Source organism: Dipodomys ordii, unplaced genomic scaffold (genome assembly GCF_000151885.1).
Source record: "Dipodomys ordii isolate 6190 unplaced genomic scaffold, Dord_2.0 Scaffold78, whole genome shotgun sequence".
Taxonomy (NCBI): domain Eukaryota; kingdom Metazoa; phylum Chordata; class Mammalia; order Rodentia; family Heteromyidae; genus Dipodomys; species Dipodomys ordii.
The window spans coordinates 7,640,861-7,665,084 of record NW_012267294.1 but is presented as its reverse complement, the minus strand read 5'-3'; the positions used below and the strand labels follow the sequence as shown (position 1 = coordinate 7,665,084).

The following is a 24,224-nucleotide window of genomic DNA, read 5'->3' as shown; positions in this document are numbered from 1 at the left end:
GATATTTTTGTACTCGGGAGAAATTGTGTGTTTTTGTACATTTCAGTTAATAGTAGACTTCTTTCATCTCCACCATTTCGACCTAATTTCCAATATGCGCTCCTTGGACCAATGTAATGTAGAAAGCGAAGGAATTGTGATAAATCCTTTTCGCTTATCTTTTACCAAAGGTTTCTCTCTCTCTCTCTCTTTGAGGTGGTAATGGGGTTTGAACTCGTGGCTCCATCTTGTAGGCAGGCAGGCAGGCATTCTGTAGTTTAACCACACGTGCAGCCTGCTTTCTTTTTAGGTGATTTTTCAGCGTCTTGTCCAAGGGAGCGTCGCAACACGGACCCGACCTACCCAGATACGTCCTGCATAGCTAGGACCAGAGGAGTGCACAACGCCACGCCTGGGCCGGGGTGGACGCGGGGGGCTCGCTCACTCTTGGCAGGTCTGGGCCTTAAATCACAGCCTCAGCCTCCTGGGGTCAGAGGTGTGGGACGCGGCGCCCGGGTGGAGCTTCCAAGCGGCCACAGGACAGGCAGGCAGGGCCGCACTGGGCTCTCAACCTGTGGACACGGGGCCAGCCCTTCCCCCGAAGCGCGGGCCCGCCAGACTCGCCAGTCCGCCCGTCGCGGATGTTGTCTGCGGCCCAGCGGGCTGTACGTACACAGCCTGTTTTCTTTCCACCTTTGCGGAAAGATACCTTTAAGGAGCGGGGGCGGGGGGGGGAATAATGGTAATGTAAAAAGAAAGAAAACCTGCACCGAGACGGCGAATGGAGAGAAGCCAAAGCGCGGCCGCACCCAGGCTCCCCGCGGCTGGGAAGTGATAACGCGCGCACGCGCAGCAAGCAAAAGGCGGGACCCAGCGCCCCGCTGACGTCATCGGAGGCCAGACGGCTCCGCCCCTCTCAACATGGCGCTGCACTCAAGGCGGAAGGCTCCAGGATGCTGGCGCTTCATCCGGGCACTTCACAAAGGGCCCGAAGCTGCTCCAGTCGCCCAGGTAAGGGAAGCCGGCCCTTCTCCCGGTGGCTTCCCGTCCCGCGAGCTCGTCCTCATCCCCGTCCCTCCCTTCGTGTCCCTCCCGAGGTCCGATCGTCGTTGATTGACCTCTTACCCCGGAGTGCGGTGGGGACGTTGTGCGTGATGACGTCCAAGGAGCGCGCGCCGGAGATCTGTTTCCGGGTCAGCGCGGTTGCTCGGCAACGCGGGGCGCCGCTCCCGGGCGCTGGCTCGGTCATTTTCCCTCCTTCCCCTCACGGCCCGCGGAGGGCTAGCAGGGGCGGAGCGGTCGGGTCCGGCGGCCCGGGCCTTCACCGAGGTCATGACCACACGGGCGGGGGAGTCAGACTCGGGCCCTGGGGCTTTCCCGAAGTTTCCCCCCGTGGGCGGGACCGGCCCGGGTCGGTGGCTTCTGCGGCCCAGCGGGGAGGAGGCCCAACGCAGAGGGGAGGCAGGGAAGGCTGGGGAGGGCGGGGGGAGGCCCAGCGCAGAGGGGAGGCCTTGCGGCTCCTCTGTGGGCTCGGGACACTGTGCACTCACCGTAGTGGTGAGTGCGGGGCTTGCCACACCGGGTACCGAGGGCCAGGGCCTTTTCCGCCATGCTAGCTGTGTTATACGACAGAACACAAGCTCTCTGGGCTTCCTGCCTGTAACAGGCTACGTGGAAAGAGTGTAATTTTAGCACGCAGTGTGCTTTCAAACTTCGGGAAATCTACAACCCCGTGATTAGGAAGGCAGAGTAGCCAGTGAGAGTGTTGGAGAGCCAAAATGTAAGTGTCACTGATTTCCCAGCCATCCCATGAAGGACTAGCTTTTCTGGACTTATTCATGTGATTCTCACAAGTTTGGTTTTGTGTGTGTGTGTTTCTTGCCAGTATTGGGGTTTGAAGTGAGGGCCTTGTGAATATGTGTGTTCTACCACTGGAGCCATGCCCTAGACTCCCCTACCCCCCCCTTTTTTTGGGGGGGAACTGTCGTGGGGGCCTGAACTCTGGGCCTGGGCGCTGTCCCTCAGCTCTTCAGCTCAAGGCTAGCGCTCTACCACTTGAGCCACAGCGCCACTTCTGGCTTTTTTTTTCTTTTTGCTTACGTGGTGCTGAGGAATCGAACTCAGGGCCTCAGGCATGCAAGGCAAGTGCTCTACCACTGAGCCACCTCCCCAGCCCCCCCCCCTTTTTTTTAACAGTCCTTTTTTAAGCCCTTATCCTAGACTGACATCTTCCTATATTGGCTTTTCCCATAGCTAAGATGACAGGTGCCAGGATCTAACCCTTGTTTTATTGGTTGAAATGAGATCTTCTGAACTTTTTGCCCAGGTTGGTCTCAACTTTGATCCTCTCTGCCTTGGACTCCCATGTAAGTAGGATTTCAGGCATGAGCCATCTCATCGGGCTCTCACAGCATAAAGTGCAATATTCCAGAAGTCTCTTGCTCAACATACAGCTATTCAAATGCTATTTTACATTTAAAGAAATAATGTTAGATAAGAATTGACTCCAATTTATATCATCAAATACTCTGAAGCTTACAGATTTGATTCTTGAAAACCAGAATTACATTTATAGAATAGCATATTAAAGTATGAACTACCAAAATGATTAAGCCTTAAACACATACTTCATTTCAAAGAATTCCTGATGCCAGAATACACAATAAGACAATAAAGAAACAGAAAAACCAAAGTAGAGCCCGCTAATGACTGCCCAGGGATGATTGCAACACTAAATCACTATAAATGGGAAAAAAATCATTATAATGAAAAAAATTCCTAAATCTCTAGTGTTCAGTGGCATATATGAATGCTATTTTTTTGTTTTAAGTTATTTTTAAAGTTGAACTTCAAATGTCATTGGTTATTGTAGATTCTTTAAAAGATTTCTAGAATTTCAAGGATTTCTAGAATGGGTTACTATTTCAAAATCCAAAATTTAGCTCCTAGTAGAGTAAGAATTACACGTGAAATTCTTGTGTGTGTGCACGCACATACATGCATGCCAATGCCAGTGCTGGGGCTTGAACTCAGGGCTTCACGGTCTTGCTTGGCTTTTTCGTTCAAGGATTGCATTCTGCTGCTTGAACCATATACCTTTACTTCTGACTTTTTGCTGGTTAACTGGAGATTAAAAAGTCTCTTGGATAGGCTGCAATGCTTGGTAAGAAATGTACGCATTATCCTGCCCATGTAATTGTAACCCCTCTGTACAGTATGCTCACAAATAAAATTAAATTTAAAAAAAGTCTTTTGGATTTGTATTCTGGGGCTGGCTTCTAACCATGATCCTCAGATCTTATCCTCCTGAGTAGCTAATTTACAGAGGTGAGCCACCAGCACCCAACTGTGAGACTTCTCCCCGCCCCCAGGTATAAAATTCCATACTCTTTTAGTCATTAAAATGAAGGCTTGAAAGACTAATGAATTCTTTTTAAAGATTTAGAGAAAAGGATATAAAAATGTATGATTGATGATTATAATATTATTTATTTATTTACACAGGAAACAAAGCCTGGAATGAAAGAACTATTCTTTTTTGTGGGACTTTGTATTTTCTAAGTTGCGGATTAAAAGCAATTTAAGTTTTCTTTGAGCGTTATTTTTCACAAGTTTTAAATAGAAGATATATCACTTTTATAACCAGTAAAAAAGAAAGCATAAATCTCCATACAAACCTGTAGTCATTGATATTATTTGTGGCATTTTAGGTCTCTGCAAGAGATACTTGTCCTATATTGCTATTATTAAAATGACCTTAGAAGGACTACTAAAAATTTATGGCCACTTTTCCTGTATGTATCTTCTCTTTCTCTTGAAAAGCTTCCTTTGAAGTCAAAGGGATTTTGTGAACAGATGCAGAAATATGTGAAGGAAGAATTAGATTCCTACTCCAGATGCATTAGACATTTTTATGATATCTCATAACCTTTGTAGAACACAAAAATTATTTTATAAGAATGTATTAAAATAGAAATGTATATTCATCATATGGATGATTTTTATCATAACCAAGAAATAGCTGAAGTTTCTTGTTACTGTTTCTGGCTGTGTACTTGGCCTCTGAGGCGAAAGGAAAAGTGGAAGGAGTGGATGAACCAGAGCAAGTCTCTGTTAGGAGCTGTGACTGATAGAGAACTTAATGCCCACGTTGTTTTAATGCTTGCAAGATTTCTTTTTTTAATCATTGGGAATCCTTAGTTATCTCAGATGCTGTGTTTTGCCCCTCAAGGTTAGTTGTAAACTTAAGATCAAAATAGAGAAAGTTTTAGGGGTGTATTCCAGTGGTAGAGCACTTGTGTGGGGTGGGGAGGCCCTGGGTGCAATCTGGTTGAGAAGGGCAGGAACCTGCATGGCAAGACTTCACATTATACTCATTGTGGATGTCTGCAATTTGTGTGAAGCTGGTTTATTTTGCCAGGTGTTGTTTGACAGAAAACTGTTGAAGTCTGATGAGATGCGAGTAGTCACAGAGTCAAAGGAATGAAAGTCTGAGATGTTATTGTTTAAATGCTGATAGTATTAGGTAAATTTAAGCCTGTCATCATCGACTAAAATACAGAATTCAGGATTGTATCGCACAAAGAGTGAAATAGTGTTGGTCAGACTGCTGCAAGAATATTTAGCAAGAATATTTATTGTTACACAGTTGAATGTAAAAATGTGGACACTTCAATGCAGTTGAACAACATGCTTCATTATTCACCACTCAGCATAGGTTTGGCTAATATTATGTTCTATTTCTGCTGCTAATATTATGTTCTATTTCTGCTGCTAATAATCACTAAGATAGACACTAGATGAAAGAATAATAAATATAGTAAATAAACAATATTGGCCATTGTATTAAGTTTTTAATCCTGTATATAGTTTTCAGTAGAAGAGTTTTTAATGTTTTATTTTCAGATAACTTCAAAATTATGAAATTAGTCCAGGGAATTTGTATGTAACCTCACCAAATGTTGTCCTATGGATTCATAACTGGGTTATCAAAACCAATAATTGGGGCTGGGATATAGGTCACTGATAGAGCACTTGCCTACAATATATGAGGCCCTAGGTTTCATTCCTAGTACTGCAACAACAAAAATATGTGTGTAGTACTGTTAGTACAGATTGCACGAGTTTTTCATCTATCACTTTCCTGTGTAGCATTAAAGCCAGAATATCACATTCCATTCAGTTACTGTGTGTTCTACAATTTATGATGTTTTTTCAGTGTGTGTGTGTGTGTGTGTGTACGCGCGCGCGCGTGCACGTGTGCCTACATGCATGCTGGTATAGTGGCTTGAACTTGGGGCCTAGGCACCATCCCTTAGCTTTTTCACTCATGGTTAGCATTCTATTACTTGAGCCATAGCTCTACTTCTGGCTTCCTTTTTATGGTTTTTTGTTGTTGTTGTTGGTCGTGGGGCTTGAACTCTGGGCCTGGGCGCTGTCCCTATGCTCTTCAGCTCAAGGCGAGTGCCCTACCACCTAAGCCACAGCACCACTTCCGGTTTTCTAGTCATTTACTGGAAATAAGAGTCTCATGGTCTTTCCTGCCCAGATGGATTTGAACCGTGATCCCCAAATCTCAGCCTCCTGAGTAGCTAGGATTACAGGCATGAGCCACGGGCGCCTGGCTTGTTGGTTGTTGGTTTGTTTTTTTCCCTCACATAAGGCTGGCACTCTACCATTGAGCCACACCTCTGCTGTGTATGCATGTTGTAACTTAACATGTAATGTGCAATTTATCTTCAGCTACATATGCACATGAAATAATAGCTCCCCCCACTCGCCCTTTTCTTCTGTCTCTCTTCCTTTCTGTCCACTTATTTCCATACACCAGCCTGGTGTTGGTGTACAGAGACATGCTGTGTGTTCATTCTCAAATGCCGCATGTCGCCTGACCTCCAGCCAACTTACCAGCAAAAAGCCAGAAGTGGAGCTGTGACTCAAGTAGTAGAGCACCACCATTGAGCAAACAAGCTAAGGGACAGCACTCAGGCCCTGAGTTCAAGCCCTAGGATCAGTGCGCAGGTACGCGCACACACGCGCGCGCACACACACACACACACACACACAAAATGGAGTCTAAACTCAGGTATTCTTATTCTGAATCCTGCACACTAACGATCAAATAGTGGTAAGTTCTGAAACAAATTAGATATGTTACTATGATGACCACCCTGCAACTTTTTTTTTGGTTCCTTGTAAGGTTTAATAAAATTTTTTTATTGTGAAAATACCATATAGAGGGGTTACAATTACATGGGCAATATAATGAGTACATTTCTTTTTTTTTTTTTGGTCTGGTCGTGGGGCCTGAACTCTGGGCCTGGGCGCTGTCCCTCAGCTCTTCAGCTCAAGGCTAGCGCTCTACCACTTGAGCCACAGCACCATTTCCGGCTTTTTTCTTTTTGCTTATGTGGTGCTGAGGAATCGAACCCAGGGCCTCAGGCATGCAAGGCAAGCGTTCTACCACTGAGCCACCTTCCCAGCCCCAATGAGTACATTTCTTATCAAGCATTGCTGCCTCCTCCTTTGTTTCCCCTTCCCATCCCATATCCCTCTTTGTTCCCCCCTACTCGATCCTCCCCTGCCACCAAAGTTGTAAAGTTGGTTTTTCGACATAATGACTTGTACATCTCGTTGCAATGGGCCCACCTGTATCCCTATTTAAAACCCTGCAACTTTTAAATCAACCCCCAAAAGCCATTTCCATATCTTGCCATGGTGACAAGGCAAGTGCTCTACCACCGAGTCACCTTCCCAGCCCCAAGGCTCAAAGATTTTCAAGAAGTAGTAGACACCACATGGGAAGGTGTGAGGTAGGAAAGTAATTAGTGCTGTGAGCCATTTTTATAACAGTAAGGTGTGTTTGTGTGTGTGCATGTGCCAGTAGTAGGCCTTGAACTCAGGGCCTTTTGTGTTCCCTTAGCTTATCTTTAAAAATTTGTCATGGTTATTGTAAAGGTGGTGTACAGAGGGGTTACAGTTACATAAGTCAGGCTTTTTGGACAATGTCACCCTTTTCCTTGCTCTCTCTCAGTTTTTTTCCTCCCAATCTCTTAATTAAGGATGGTGCTCTACTACTTGAGCCACACCTCCACTTTTTGCTCATTAATTGGAGATAAAAGTCTTAGATTTGTCCACCTGAGCTGGCTTTGAACCACATTTCTCAGATCTCAGCTTCCTGAGTATTGAGAATTACAGGCATGAGTCTCAGGCACCCAGCTAAGGAAGAATTTTCCTTTGAAAGGATTTTCATTTGAAAGAGGTCTGTAATTCACTAATTATAGAGTATTAAAGTGAGCAGAGTTAATTTTATACATCAAGCAAAGGGCTCCTTATGAAGATACTAGATGGACCATTTCTCACTCAGGCCCACACTTCACTCCCTGTGGTACTTTGCACCTGTTTTACAAAGCTTGAAGATATAATAGTGAAGGGAAATGGAAGTGTTTGCTCAAGGTCCTGATTTGAATTCCTGTTCTCCCTCTGGGAAGAATGATCTAAACTGGCAGTTCAAAATATTGTATGTGTGCATGCTTGTGTGTGTGTGTGTGTGTGTGTGTGTGTGTGTGTGTGTGTGTGTGTGTGTGTTTGCTGGGACTGGGGCTTGAACTCGGGGCCTGGGTGCTGTTCTTTAACTTTTTACAAAGCTCAAAACTAGTGCTCTACCACTTGATCTGTACCTGTATTCTGGCTTTTACTGTTTAATTGAAGAATCTCATGGATTTTCTGCTCAGGCTGGCTTTGAACCTTAATCTTCAGATCTCAGCCTGTAGTGTGTAGAATTACAGATATGAACCATCAACACTCAGCACAAAAATATCTTTGGAAAAGAGAAAAGACCTCTTGGGGGTAGATGTGTAGTTCAAAGGTGGATTCACAAGAGAGACACGAAGGCCAAGACAGTGTGGCTCTGTCAGTCCTGCGGAGACAGGTGTGTTCCCTGTGCATACAGATTACCTAGCCAGTTTGGTGGAGAAGGAAAATGCCCTCTCTGCAAACAATGTTTTCTGCTTTAGTGGCTAGCAAGTTTTCAACCACTTTGTGCTGCCTAGCACAGTGCCTTTGAGTAGCAAGCATGTAGAGGATAGACATGCATACAGACAGACACACCAACGTCTTCAGTCCCCTGGCTCCTCATGAAGAGGGAGTGTGTGATACAGAAGGTGCATGGTTATTTGGGTAAGACATCCACTATATGTTAACCTGTGTGAAGAAGTTTTTTCATCAGTGAAGTGTTAATATTTGCATTATTAGCATTTTATGTAGACTTCACATCCTCCCATACAAATAGAATCTCTTTGCCAGTGCTTGGCACCAGGGAGGGAGAGTTCCCTTTTTGATGAGACAGTTTCTTCAATATTATAGACAACAGTAAGAAACCACACTGACCTTGAATTCTAGCCTGAGGACAAAAAACAAAACAAACTTTCTTATTAAGCCACTATTGGCACATTCTTAGTTGCTCAGGGAAGCTTTATTGCTATGCTTGCTTACTCATGTGGTATCATTTAAATATTTAATATAAGCTTAAATCATCCTAGGGTAATAGAATTATTGTGGAATATTGTACCTGATAGAATAGATTGTAGTTTCTTCATGATAAATCTCTTTCCTGATCTATTTGGGATCCTATAATAAATATCCTTGTCTGGGAAGCTTAAACCACAAATACGTGTTTTTCACAGTTCTGGAGACTAAGAAATCCAAGATCTAGGTTGTTGCTATTTCTTTTTTTTCGGGGGGGGGGAGGGTCGGTCATGAGACTTATACTCAGGACCTGGGTGCCGTCTCTGAGCTTTTTCACTCAAGGCTAGCACTCTGCCACCTTGAGCCATGGCGCCACTTCTGGTTTTCTGGTGGTTAATTGGAGATAAGGGTCTCACGGACTTTGCTGCCCAAGCTGGCTTCGAACCGCAATCCTCAGATCTCAGCCTCCTGAGTAGCTAGGATGAAGGCGTGATCCACCAGCACCTATTAGTGCCTGCAAATTCTTTGTCTGGTGAGGGCCTCCTCCCTAGTTTGTGCACATGCACGAACTTCTCCCTACAATCTCACACAGTGGAACAGGCAAGAGAGCACTCAGGATCATTTACCAGAGCTCTTACTCTTGATATTAACCTGATCACCTCCCAAAGTCACACTTCCAAATATGATCATATTGGGGTATTCAATATAGGAATTGGAGAGGGGCACACAAACATTTTCGCTTTCAGTCTATGACTTCAGTAGACAAGTATCTTATAAAATCTAGGACCAGTTCCCATAAATCTTCTAAAATACGTTGGAAATTCCAATGTTTCAGCATCTATATGACATTTAACACTTGTTTTTCACATTCTAAAATGGAGCAGAAATTCTTTGGTGGACCATGTGTCCTTAATTTTGATTGGGAATATATTAACATATCTATGGCTCAAATAGAGACACAGCTTGTACTCTTTTTTTTTCTTCTTGTCTTACAGGAAAACTTTTTTTTAAATTAAGTTTCCATGATTCTTGTCTTAAAAGGCACATATCCATCTTTAGATCAACCATGTGAAAAATAGAGTTATCTGGTTTCTACTGGAATGTTAGAATGTTGTTAGAAGGAATGAGGAGAGAGAGGAGTGAATCTTCAAAATAGAGTAACAAAATCAAGATCACTGCTAGGTTGAATAGCTCTGAAATTTGGGTCTTCTATAGGAAGACCATCTAAAAAGACACAAAGTCTTTAACTTTCTCATTAAGTTAAAAGGAAAAAAGTTTTTTTTTTTTTTTTTTTTGTCAGTCCTGGGGCTTGAATTCAGGGCCTGGGCACTGAACCTGATCTGCTTCTGCTCAAGGCTTGAGCCACAGCATCACTTCTGGCTTTTTCTGTGTATGTAGTACTGGGGAGTTGAACTCACGGCTTCATGTGTGCTAGGCAAGCCACCATCCCAGCCCAACAAGTTCTTTTTGATAACATTACAGGGCATGACAAGAGAATAAATGGTCGAAGCTGAAAATATCTGATAAATATACTTATTGAATGCATATTGGATGGGTGGTATCCCTGATAATTGAATTCTCTTGGATAATAGAATTTGGAGTAGAAAGATAACTTCCTAAAACCTTGAATTAAGGTAAAAGAATATTCTAGAGGTGAGTATGTATAAATTTCTGCTCTTTTATATAGTTATGTAGTATATTTTGGGCCACATGTACTCCGTGTCTGAACAACTGAGAGACCCTGTTTAGTGAATTATTATTTGGACATGTCACTTGGTAGATTTTTATGTGTACTTCATGGAAATAGTGAGATCATGAATATTATACAAGCATTGGTGCATTTATTAGCTACTTATGCGCTCTTGCTGTGTACAAGTTGAGCAAGGCAAGTAGAAAACACAGGCAGAAGCTTCCATTCCACTAGTAGAGAATAACAGTGAGCAAGCAATTAAAATACAGAGTGTGTTCAATGGAGTAAGCAACATAGAGAAAATTAAATGAGGCCAGGATTCAGGTATTTCATGGAATAATGCAGTTTTAATTTCAGTGGTCTGTAAAAGCTTTCTAGAAGGTGACTTTTTTTCTTTTTCCTTTTTTTGGTCGGTCATGGGGCTTGAACTCTGGGCCTGGGTGCTGTCATTCAGCTCTTCGGCTCAAAGCTGGTAGTGCTCTACCAGTTGAGCCACAGTGCCACTTCTGGTTTTCTGGTGGTTTATTGCATTTAGGAGTCTCATGGACTTTGCTGCCTAAGGTGGCTTTGAACTGCGATCCTCACATCTCAGCCTCCTGAGTAGCTAGGATTACAGGTGTGAGCCACCGGCACCCAACTTAGAAGGTGATTTTTGAGGAGAGACCAGAAGGTGGTGTGGATTTGCATGTGGCAGTATCTGGGGGGAAAGCATCCTGGGAAAGGAGAGAAGGAAGGAAGGGCCACACTTAGAGACACGTGGCATGTTTGAGGACCAGCAGGTAGACCAGCATGCTTAAAGGCCTGTCTTCCTGTCCTCTTTTTTTGTTTTTGTTTTTGGTCCCTGGACTTGAACTTAGGAACTTGTGCTGTCATATGTCTTTTTCACTCAAGACTGGCACTCTGCCACTTGAGCCACGTCTCTGTTTTATGGAATACTTCACAGGAGGTGAAGGTATTCCTCTTTGAAATAACAGCCCCTCCTGCTCATGGTTCTCTCTTGCTCTTGCTAACTCAGAAGCTGGCCATATGATTGGTCCTACAGGACTTGCTTGTGAGTGACGAGATAGATACTCAGTAAGTAAATCCTCTTCTCTGGGGAGTGAGACAGGCCTTCCCCTCACATTCCTCCATATACAAATGGCTTCCCAGCAAGCTGCCTGGGGTCTGCCTGTACAATAGCCCCAGTGTCTCACGCTCACCTTAGCCAATGCTGAAGCTCAGCCCTCAGTGTGAGAATCTTACTAGCGATTGTAGGTGCTGTCAACCTTTAGCGGTACACACACGTGCTCATTTGCATGCATATTTGACTAGTTCTGAAGGAAATGGAGAAAACATAAACAGATTTGCCTGAGGGAATTTAAAACAAAAAAGGCTTTCTAGAATATTAATAGTAACATCCAACTGAGCTTCACAGAAGGTATCTCATGATTGTCAGTGATTACGAGGGATCAGATACTTGGCTGTCTTTTTCAAACAGAAGATGGATCGGAACCAGATTGACATATCCATTGTTTAGTTTTGTAGAGATGAGAGAGAGGCAGAGAGAGACAGGAGAGAGACACACACACACACACATATACAATTATTTGTCTCAGTTCAAAGACCTTTTTTTTTTCTTTTTTCTTTTTGTATTGGAGAGCCCTAAAAAAGCTAGGAGAGAAGCCAGCCTTTCACATCCATTAAGGTCAACCCCGAAACTGTTGAATTTGATCTCTTCCATTTGCCATCTGGATACATTAGAGAAAAAGCTATTCTGCATTGGGTTGCTGGACACTATCCAGAAAATAATATGTCAGGGCATCAAAGGCTTGAGGCCCTCGGCCAGTCTGTCTAATGATCACAGGCCAGGTCTGCTCCACTCTCCAGTTTTGTACTTAGGTTTGATTGTATTTTATTTTCTTGCAGTGACAATATAGATCCCAGTAAAATAGATCACAAGGGTTACTGCCAACTTGTCAAAGCTAGGATTCTTCCATCAGAGACTTCAAAAAAGCCCTAAATTATAATTGGACCAAGGTCATCCCGGTCTGCCTCCTTGCTTATGGACAGGACTTACTGCAAGTATCATTTTATTTTGTGGATTGTCACATTCCACACCCAAGTACCCAATTTTATATCTTCTTAATACTGTCCTTATTCAAATTGGTATTCATTGTCCTCTGTATAAGTGGGTCTAGAATCTGGACCGCTAATAACCACACTGGCAGTATTCCAGGAATCTGACAACTGAATCCCATTATTCACACCAACTGGAGCCAATTGTGGCTGGATTTTTTTCCCCTCCTCCTCCTTCTTCTGTTTCTTTAAAATGAGGGTAGGAAGTAACAGCAGTGGCATGTCCTCTCATCTCCTCTGGGATTGGGGAGACTTGCATAATAGGACTTGTAATGTCAAGGCGCATATGGCTGCATTTTAAGGTAGCTGGGGGCCATCTAATTCTGAGCCCTGATGAAGCAGGCCTTGGTTGGGGTCCTTGCAGGATGTACTTAGCAGGGACTGTGCAGCTTTGATGGCCGGTGCAATGGTTGAGGATTACGTTGTGTCACTCGTACTAGAAAGGAGATAGCAGGAAAAGCTGCCAAACTACCCAGGAGCAGTACATTCTTGATCACCGTGATTGGTCCTCAAGCTGCAGCCCAGATGGAGATCGCCAAATCCCACTGAGGAGGCCAGGGAAGCTGGTGTTGAACTCTGGTCAAGGAACTAAAAGACGCGCCACATAGCACATGCCCTTGGAGGGCTTCTGAGACTCAGCCCACCCTGCCCTGCGCTTCCCATCCTTGGCTCCTGATCTAGAACAGAGAGTCACACCCTCCGTGATGCACCAGGTTACCAGAGGCCCAGAGCCACAAGGAACCTCGAGTGAGCATTGGTCCTGTCCCCTAAAAAGCGAATCTTCGTCCCAATAACAAAAAGCAGGCAGTCATATGTTAATTTACTCTTATCTTATTGAGCAGAATATCCCCAACTTTTCCTTAATTATTATAGAGGAAGAAATCTGGAGTGCTCCTGAGAGAATTCTAAGGAGTAGCCAGTGGGAAAGGTTACAGCAAGGAAGGTCCTTAAAAATCACATAATTCATTCAATATGCAAATGTGAAAATGGAACCTTAAATAGGATTACCCAGGAGAGTGGAGTAACTTCACAAGAGAGGTATAAAGGTAGCCAGCCAGGTGTTGATGGCTCACACCTGTCAGCCTAGCTACTCAGAAGGCTGAGATCTGACAGAAAAGTCAGTGAGACTTTCATCAACACCAATAAACCACTACACAGCTGGAAGTGAAGCTGTAGCTCAAGTGGTAGAGCACCAGCCTGGAACCTAAAAGCTAAGGGATAGCACCCACGCCTTGAGTTTAAGCCCCAGTACTGGACACAAGAAAAAAAGAGAAAAAAAAAGCCTTTGTTTAGGTCAACTATTGGTAAAGGAAAGACTGTCTAAAGAAAACTGTACAATTCTATTTGGCCCAGTAAAGACTGGCAAGAGTAGGGAAACTTTTATCTGTCAGTGACCATTTGGCTATTTATAACATCCATACACAATTATGAATACAGGCAGGTGGGCTGCAAGAAGTGTAAAAGAAGTATATATGTCTGTCCCGTCGTGCACCCAGTGATTTCTGGGGTCTCTACAGACCATGGCTGGAGTTTCTCCACTCCTTCCTTTGCAGGCACACTCCCAGGGTGAATGCAGATTAAAATTAGTGGTGCCGCTGAGCACCAGGAGGGCGGGGGCAGAATTTTAGAGGAAGAGCTAAATACTTGCATATGTAACGTTCTAAGGTTTATTAGTAAATCTGAAGAGCCAAAAACTCTGCAATGTGTCCTATCCTGACACTTCTTTGATAACAGCCTCCCTTCATCTGTGCATAGAGTGCCTGGTTTTATTGTCTCAAAACTTTTATCGGGGATCCAAAGATGTGACCTTCAGGAAGTGATCTGGCATGTCAAAGATCCATTGAACTATTCTCTTAACATTAGGGGCTGTCATTGAGAGCCCCCAGAGACTGTTGACCTATTCCTTTGAACATGAAGAAGGGGCGGGAACTGATGATCAGCTGGCGCTCATTTGCAAATTTGATTTTTTTTCTTCCAAAGTTTATTAATTACATACTGTGTTCTTAAGAAACCTTTCAAAAGAGCTTCAAGGAAAAATTATAGACATGTGTACTTGCTTCTCAAATGTAATAGAAATGCTTCACTGTTTATTTTCTTAGAAAACATATTTTCAAACCAATTAGGCTACGGTGGTAATGCTGAAATACAACCCGTTAAAATTTCAAAGATTAAAAAAAAAAGCTGAACAAATGCAGCAGTGACACTCACTAGAGACACTATGTTGAAAATAAATTATACAACTTGTGGGGCAGGGAGTTCGGGAGGGAAAATCTGGAGGGAAAAATGAGAAAAGGTAACACTTCAAAAAGAAATATATTCATTTCTTGACTTTAACCCCTCTATACATCACTTTTACAATGGCAATAGGAAATATATGTTTTTTAAAAGATTGTATTATAGAACATATGGCAAATGCTGTCCTGTTCAATAAAATATGAAATAGTGTTTATTAAAGACCAGTGTTGGGCTGGGAATGTGGCTTAGTGGTAGAGTGCTTGCCTAGCATGCATAAGGCACTGGGTTCTATTCCTTGGTACCACAAAAACAAGAATAATAAAATGAAAAATAAAATAAATTAATTTTAAAAAAGCATCCACCCAGAGAAGAACAATAGATTGTGGTAGTGCAAACACTGCATGTTATGCTATTAGGAAAAAAATATTATATGCTCAGTATTTCTTCACCATAGGAAATGGTATTTGCTAGGTCTACATTTGCATTTCTCCTGGATTTTGGTGAAATGGATATTTCAGTTGGTAAAAATAAACAACCATTGAATCATTGAAGATATGGCCCTAGACCTTTGAATGGATCCCAGAATGAAATCACAGAACTGTCTTTACGATTGCCCCTTTGCTGATCTGGACTGTTGGTTGGTTTGCTTTGGTCTAACCAGTAATGCTTTCTGCTGCTCAGCACAGTACCCATGGGCAGCTATGCTTTCTACCAAGCACAGTGATCGGTGCAGAGTCTGTGTTCTACTCTGCATTGTCCAACATGGGCTTGAGCCTACTGGAACAGAGCTCTGTGGCCTGGCCGAGGACTGTCCAGCAGGAATGATTGGTAGTAGCTTGGCTATAGATCTTCTAACACCCCCATGTCAGTTCTAGTTATTAGCCAAGTGTATTAGTTTCCAAAGGCTGCCATAACAAGAAGGACCTCAGACTGGTTGGCTTAAGGTGACAGAAGTTCATGTTGTCACAGTTTGGAATGTAGGAATCTGAAATCAGGGCGTCGGCCCCTCGGAAGACCCTACCGAAGAATCATTCCCTGCCTGCTCCTAACTTCTGGTAGCTCTTGGCAGTACTTGCCATTCTTTAACTTGTATCATCCAATCTCTTCCTCCACCACCCTGCGTACACCCTGCCCCCCATGGCCTTCTTCCCTGTGTAGCACTTCTTTGTGTGTACGTGTGTGTGTGTGTTTCCTTATTTATATATTTATTTATTGTGAAAATACCATACAGAGGGGTTACAATTACATGGGCAAAATAATGAGTACATTTCTTATCAAGCATTGTTGCCTCCTCCTTTGTTTCCCCTTCCCATCCCTTCCCATCTCCTCTCCCATCTTCCCCCCACCTTGTCAATTCTTATAAAGAAACTAATCACTGAATTTAAGGCTCACTCTAATCCAGTGTCACATTATAACTGAATCCAATATCCCATCATAACTGATTACATCGTCAAAGACCCTCTTTATAAATAAGGTCACGTTCTAATGTTCAGGAAGATGTTAATTTGGGGGAGTATGTGTATACATAATTAAGGCACTACACCAAGCAATAGAAACATTTTACATTTTAATCTTACTTAGGAAAAAAATAAGCTGTTTTATTTTCATTTGGGACATTTAGTCTCCAGTCCTAAAGATAACTGATTGTTCTTAGGGTGTTTCTGAACATGATATGAACCTAGTGCAAATGTATAAAAATGTAAAAACAGCCAGGCACTGTGGCTTATGCCTGTAATCCTGGCTGCTCAGGAGGCTGAAATTTGAAGATCATGGTTCAAAACTAGCCTAGGTAGAAAAGTTTGTGAGACTCTTAACTCCAGGTAACCAGAGAAGAGCCAGAACTAGAGCTGTGGACTCAAGTGCTCGCATACCCACCTGGAGCATAAAAAGCCAAGTGAGAGCACAAGGCCCTGAATTCAAACCCCAGTACGGGCACAAAAACAGTATGTAAAAACAGTAAAGCATCTATTTCCCCTGAGACTTTTTTACTTGCTTAAGTAACATCAATTGTGAAGACACTTGGCCTCTGCCATGTTTTAGTAATGTGGGAAATCAGATTGTGAGGGATTTATACAATCAATGAGAGGCTGGACTTAAACCTATAGGAGAGGAGGAACCCGTGGAGACATCTTACTTTGAGGAGATAGTTGTGCTGCTGCTGAAGAGGGTAAATAAGGACCAGCACTATTGACACAGCCCAGGTGGGTGATAGGTTCAGACATTTTGACAGATGGGGTAGGGAAGCCATGCCCCTAGGCTTCGTAACTGATTACATGATGGATGTAATAATAGCTAATATTTCTTGAGCATTTTCCATGTAGGGTCTATTTTGAAGCCTTGTTACATACTCATAGCCCACAAAATAATATTATTCAACTTTTAATTGCAGATGAGGAAGTCAAGAGCCAAATACCTGTAAAGATCTCACAGCTCAGCTGGGCACCAGTGGCTCACACCTGTAATCCTAGCTACTCAGGAGGTGAGATCTGAGGATCTCGGTTCAAAGCCAGCCTGGGCAGGAAAGTCCGTGAGACTCTTATCTCCAGTGAACCACCAGAAAACCAGAAGTGGTGCTGTGACTCAAGTGGTAGAGCGCTAGCCTTGAGCTGAAGAGCTGAGGGACTGCCCAGACCCAGAGTTCAAGCCCCACAACCGACCAAAAACAAAACAAAATAAAACAAGATCCCATAGCTCATGATTGGTGGATCCTGGGTATGACCCCATAGAATGGGGTAGTGGAGAAAGCTCTGGGGAGGAGGCTGGCTAGTCAAGTCACCCCAGACTGGGAATCCAGGGGGAGGGTGCATGTGGGAAGAGCTCACCTGGCCGTTGGGTCTGGATGTCGAATTGGAGCTGACAGTGGGAAGTCTAAATGGAGATCTAAATGGAGATGGTCACCTCACCATAGAGCTGTGAAACATTTTTTTGTGTTAACATTCATGTTTTCTGTGTACTTTTTTTTTTAATGTATACACTATGGAAGTACAATGGAACATGAACAGTTAGTAATGCTGTTGGTCTTCTAGTTCTAAAAAGATTCACAAAGATTTTTGGGATGATGCATTCCCGGGTTCTTTGTCCATTAATTAGGGAAGTGAATGCAGTCGTTATCTGTGAGATCTTCCAGCCAATCAGAGAGAGAAGGATTCCTGACCGGTTTGTAACCAGATGACCATCAGCGAATTTATTACAGCTCTCGTCCTTTCTATTTTCCACTTCCTACCAGAGGCTCTCCTGTGTTGCTGTGACCACAGGGTAATTCCACTTCAAACCTGGCAGTTGATGGGAACTGCTTTTGTTGAAATCATTAAAGAAAGAAAAGCCTGTGAATTCTCCACCCGCAGCACTGGCTGTGGTCGGTGTCATTTTGGCCTCATTAATCAGCCTTGCAGTGAGACAGACACTGTGCTGTGTATTTTACTGTCCCCAGCACAGCGGCTCCTACATCTCTGCCCCCCCCCAGGCTGGTGCACTGGGGAAAGAGAGAAAGGGAAACCATCAATCTTCCTACTTGCTTGTGTCAGCCGCCATTCCTTCCCCCTTCCTGTTGGCTGTCTCTCTCACCACCTGTGTTTAGAATTAGCACTGAAGCTGCTGCCCAGATGAATAAGAACCACTGTCCCTGTCACCTGCTCTGGTATGGCCTACCACTTCTCAATGGAAACAGCACATCAAGCCATTACTCTCAGTAGAAGCTGTGCGGGAGGGAAAGAGAGAGAGTCATACACTGCTGTGGAATTATCAGCACATAAAATTTAAGTCCATTTCAGATCATACCTGCTGGAAGGTAGTTGTCACTTAGTGGATCAAAGAGGTAAAAGAAAATAGTGTCTTGAGAGCTAGGGCTCTACTTCTCCTGATGGCCTTTGTGCACCATGGGGCTATGTTGATCTACTTGGGTTTAACTCTTTATTATTACTTTTGTGCCTATACTGGGGCTTGAACTCATGGCTTGGGTGCTGTTCCTTAGCTTCCTTGTTCAGGGCTAGTGTTTTACTATTGGAGCCACAGCTCCACTTCAGGCTTTTTGCTGATTAATTGGAGATAAGAAAGAGTCTAACAGATTTTCTTGTCTGGGCTGGCTTTGAACCTCAGTCCTCAGATCTCAGCCTTCTCAGTAGCTAGGATTATGTGGGTAAACTACCAGCGCCCAGTGGTTTGACTTTTTCCTCCTCTAATTACCACTCATGTGGTACTTACTGAACCCCTTGGTGCCTTAGTCTTCTCATTTGTGAAACAAGAATGCTGCTGCTAGAGTTTTGCAAAGACTTCTCTGATGGTAAGGCTTCCTACCTAGTCAGCTCAGCAGACGATCAACAAATAAATGTATGTGAACAAAGTAAAAGGAATTTGAATTAATGTCCTGTGAGCCCATGAAGCTTATATCCTTTATATTATACTACATTATTTCCAGAAAAATTAGAAAATGAATAAACAAATAAATAAGACTTTTTCCTATCACATCTAATCCTAGCTACTCAAGTGGTGAGATCTGAGGATCAAAGTTCAAAGCCGGCCTGAGCAGAAAAGCCCATGAAACTATTACCTTCAATTAACTAGCAACAAGGAGGAAGTGGAGTTATGGCTCAAGTGGTAGAGCACTAGCCTTGAACAAAAAAGCCAAATGAAAGTATAAGGCTCTGAATTCAATGCTGGCACACAAAAAGATAACTAAATAGTCACATGCAAGCTTTATAAATATTTTGGTCTTTAATTGCTTTTAGGTAAAATGAACATGGTAATCCCTAACATTTCAGTTAATAGAAGACTCTTATAGTTACATGCAAGTTAATTTAATAAGCCTTATACAGAAAAAGTAGGCCAGTTTTAAAAACTTGGTGACTAAAATGTTTACACACTGGAGAAACAAATGACCCTGTACAGTGTCAAAAAGTAAGGTACAGGCTGAATAGTTCAGTTGTTGTGTATCCTTCCACCGTTGTCAGTGTGAGCTATTTACACATACTTACAGAAAAACTCCGTGGGTGGGCAGTGTCAGGGGTCCTTTGGGAAATTCCTGTTAATCTTCCTGTTTTGCAGACCTAGAGCAGGTTGTTTGATTGGCACAAGAACACAGAGCAGGTGCACAGCACAGCTGACTCCTAAGTCAAGTTTCTCTTTCCACTGGTTCTTCACATCCTTCTTGCCTGCTCAGTAGTATTCTGCTGTTCAAAAGGAAAGCTCTCCTAGATTAAATATACCAAGACTTGCTTGTCATTCTTTTGAAGTGGAATTGGTCCTCTGGGGACACTATCTAGTCTAATATTCTTGGGTGAAGAGCTCTGTAGGACACACTTCCAGGTGTTGAATGGCTGCACCAAAACAGACCACTTAACTTGCTGTCTCCCACAAAGGGCTAGATCATAATGAAGCACTTCCTGCCTGCCGAGCCCAGTGCACTTCAACTCCTGCGGTCCTCCTGTGCATCCCTGTTTCGGACATGCTCAAGAACACTCAAGTAACAGAGCGAGGACTTGCATCCAGGCAGTGAGGCACTGGGTTGTGCTTCCCGACCACGGCTAATCGCCACACTAGTCGTCACGGTCATATTTTCCTGCCTACCTGTCGTTCTTGTGACTCACTCTGAAGTTAAGTCTGAGCTGACAGGAGGGCCTGGACACACATGAATGCAAAGGATGAAGAATCACCCTGAGGATGGTCCCAACCTCAGTCTGAGACTAAGCCAGGGTGAGGGATGGCAGTGGGGAGGGACCTGAGAGGGAGTGGTTGACTCACTCCTATAATCCTAGCTAGTCAGGAGGTTGACATCTGGGGAGCACAGTTCAAAGCCAGCTCATGCAGGAAAAGTCTGTAAAACTCTTATCTCCAGTTAACCACAAAATTCCAGAAGTGGAGCTATGGCTCGAGCGGTAGAGTGCTAGTCTTGATCGTGAGAATCTCAGGGATGGTGCACAGGCCCTGGGTCCTCTGTTCAAGCCACAGGATGAACACAGGAAGGAAGAGAGGGAGGGAGCAAAGTAGGAGAGACTGACTTCTGCTGGTAGAAGTGTATATGGATACAGAGATTGCTTTTTAGTTAACTATCTTCATGCTAGTAAAAGTATCTTTTAAATATTTTTCTCACATTGTCTCTCTCCCAAAGATTCAGAGATAGTCATGCTCTCATTTGACATATTTTGTGTAAGAATGTTAGGCGTGTTGGCTTCACTTGCCCAAGCCACGTGTTATTAGTCTGGGGTTTGGTCTATTACCAAGTAGAAACCGCCCCTCTTAGCTGCTTAGTGTCCTTCTATAGTCTTGGAATAGTGTGGTATCTGAACATCCTTGAGCCAACGTGGCCTCTCCCTAGACACTAATGAATGACTGTCTCAGAGATTGAAATGCAAAATATAAAAGAGTGAACTTATATCTATGATCTTTTTGTTAGTCTTTTTGTTGTGTGTGGGGGGGCGGGGGAGACGACTCCATGTTTCCTGGATGGGAAACTTTGGAGAATAACGATGTAGCAGTCCACTTTGAGTTCTAGTCTTTCCATTCGGACCTTGTGTTGGAATCACTGAGGCACTCTTAAGCCTCTCTGTGTTTGTGACAAATCCATGGATTAAATCAAACCTTCTGGGTGGTGGGACCTAGAGAGGGGACTTTAAAAAAAAAAAAAAGCTCTGGGTTACTGTGCAGCCAGGATTGAAGATTGAAAACCGTAGGTCTGGAAGTTCACGCCTTTCTTTCACTGCTAACACTCCTGAGTTAGTACGTTGAGGAGTGGACCCACATCACGGTGACATTACTGGCACAGGAAATATACTCACAGACCCCTGATCTCATCTCCATCTTCCTTTTGTTCACTCAGAGCCTCTGCTTCCATCAGTACAAGACGGTAGATGCTGGCGGAGACTCTTACTTCCCTACTCCAGTAATCAGTCTAATGAACCTTTTATTCTTTCTGCCCAAGCAAACTCTTCTCATACTTCAGACCTGGAGCCAAGGCTATCTCCATTTCTCCTGTCCCAGTGTGGAACTCGGATTTTGGGTTCAACGTCTCACCAGTTTTATGACTGTCCAGGTACAGGGAAAACCTGCTGTTAGCACCGGTCTCTGGGGGTATGGCGTGCTTGACGCAGTTTCCATGTGCCCTGATTTAAAGAATGAAGTTTCAGAGTTTCAGCAAGCCAACACAATCTCAGAATAGCATTTGTTTAGCAACTGCCTCTCCATGGAGCCTCTAGTTCACTTTGTCTGTGGTTATTTTGCCCTTTTTCACTTGGAGCCCCAGTGGGGGAGGAAAGATGTGTCCTGTATTCAGCCAGCGTTTATTAGGGCCCCACCATGGAGCTGCCACCATGCTACTCACTGGGCTATAAAGATGAAAAGCCCTAGAGGGACTCAGCATCTAGGTGGGAAAATATTTACTAAGCAAATAAGAAAATATTTACCAAGTTACCAGTGTGATAGGTACAAGAAAGAAAAAAAAAACTGATAAAAGCAGGATCTGTTCTGTGTTTGTGGGGGTTGCTGGTGGGGTGGGGTGCACGTGTGTGTGCACTTGGTATGGAAAAAGGGGTGGTATTTAAGGGGTGTAGGATCAGAGAGAGATGGTTGGGGGTTGAATGCACAGGGAAGGATCAGTAGAAGAGAGGGAGAGCCAGTGGCTCACGTCTAGCTACTGGGAAGGCTGAGATCTGAGGATCACGGGTCAAAGCCATCCCAGGCCTTCAAGCCAGTGAGACTCTTTCGAATCAACCTGCAGAAAACTTGAAGTAGAAGTGTGGCTCAAGTTGTAGATCTCCGGCCTTCAGTAAAAAAAAAAGCCAATCAAGATCACGAGGCCCTGAGTTCAAGCCCAGTACTGGTACTAGCAGAGAGAGGGGGGCGGGGGATCGGCTTTGTTGAAGTGACTTGGTGAAAGTCTTTATGAAGGGCTGTGTGAAGATGGACAACTCCCCCCTGAGGAGGGAGCCGTGGGCCATCAGAGGCCAAGAGAGCAAGCAAGCGAGCCTCCCTAGGCAGGGTTTGGTTCCTGCACCTTGGACTTCCAGCCTGCAAGAACAAGAGTCTGCTGGACCGTGGCGCCAGTGTCTCTGCTACCCAACAAAAAGAAGGGCCAGGAGAGGGCAGGGCATGCTTTTGAGAGGTGGTGGTGCAGTCACATGCTGATGCCATGAAGGATTAGAACACAGTACCTACAGCACACAGCACCTACAGTGCACAGTACCTACAGTGCACAGCACCTACAGCACACAGTACCTACAGCACATAGTACATACAACACCCAGTACCTATTGTGCACAGCACCTACAATACACAGTACATACAGCGCCCTCCACACACAGTGCACAATACCTACAGTGCACAGTACCTACAGCTCACAGTACCTACAGCACACAGCACCTACAGTGCACAGTACCTACAGTGCACAACACATACAGTGCACAGCACCTACAGCACACAGTACACACAGCGCCCCCCACACACAGTGCACAATACCTACAGTGCATAGTACCTACAACTCACAGAACCTACAGCTCACAGTACCTACAGCACACAGTGCCTACAGCACACAGCACATGTAGCACACAGTACCTACAGCGCCCCGCACATACAGTGCACAATACCTATAGCACACAGTACCTACAGTGCATAGCACCTACAGCTCACAGTACCTATAGCACAGCACATACAGTGCACAGTACTTACAACACACAACACATAGAGTGCACAGTACCTACAGCACACAGCACATATAGCGCAGAGCACATACAGCACCCAGCACACACGCCCAACACTTGAGATTGGGAAGTGCTGAAACAAACTTGAACTTGGGGTCATGGCACTTCTCCTTTAGCTTTTTACAGTCATGACTGGTGCTCTACCACTGGAGCCATACTTCTACTTCCAGCTTTTTGCTGGTTAGTTGAACCCAGTCTCCTGGGCTTTCCAGCCTGAGCTGAGTTCAAACCGTGATCCTCAGATCTCAGCCTCCTAAATAGATCTCAGCCTTCTGAATAGGATTACAGGAGTGAGCCACTAGTATCCAGGAGTGGTTGCTGTTCCTATTGCCACTGCCGCCGCTGCCTCCTCTTTCTCTTCCTCTTCCTCTTCCTCTTCCTCCTTCTCCTCCTCCTTTTCCTCCCCCTTCCCCTTCCCCTCCTTTCTCCCTCCCTCTCCTCTTCCCAGAACTAACAATATACGTTAAGTCCTTTTCATCAATATTTGCAATGAACTCACAATCTAATGGTTTAGTGTCTCATTTTTCTTCCTTTTTGCAAGCAATTAAAAACAGTTCTGACCCACATATTGTTCCTCATTCAGGAGTGATAGAAGACCTACTTTCCCTCTTAGTCAATCAGTACTCACTGTTTCGATTCCCAGGCCTGAGCGTCTGTTTCTATCGAAGCAGTCATAAGCCCACTTTTCTTGGTGCTCAGGAACATTTCTTAGCAGACCATGGCTGTCTGCATACCTTCAGGGGGACAGAACAAGGCTGAGCCGTGACCAGGGTATTCCAGGGAGCACCTCCTCCCACCAGGAATAACATGCTGTTTTTCTGCACTGATCCTCCTAGTTCCAGCTCTTCAATCCTGAATTGGTAATAGAGGTATTTTCAATAAAATGCTGAAGATATATTTCAGGTACCTGAGTCTTGGCCTGTGTGAGAATTACTGGTAAAGAGCTAAGCAGTGATGATTTTGATATGGTAAATTTATTTTATGCACAATTTAAAAAAGTAAAGGGACCTGTGGAGGTGTCTATCTTAAGCAATAACTTTATTGCTTACTTT

At 44.0% G+C, this 24,224-nt stretch overlaps 1 protein-coding gene across 1 annotated transcript in view; it reads left to right on the top strand.

The window, feature by feature from the left end:
- Nucleotides 1–900: 900 nt before the first annotated feature.
- Nucleotides 901–24,224, top strand: part of Wars2 (tryptophanyl tRNA synthetase 2, mitochondrial) — a 51,507-nt gene continuing 28,183 nt past the window's right edge. Inside the window, exon 1 of the mRNA XM_013024659.1 lies at nucleotides 901–990. Within this exon, the coding sequence (XP_012880113.1) occupies nucleotides 901–990 (90 nt within the window). The remainder of the gene's footprint in view (nucleotides 991–24,224) is intronic.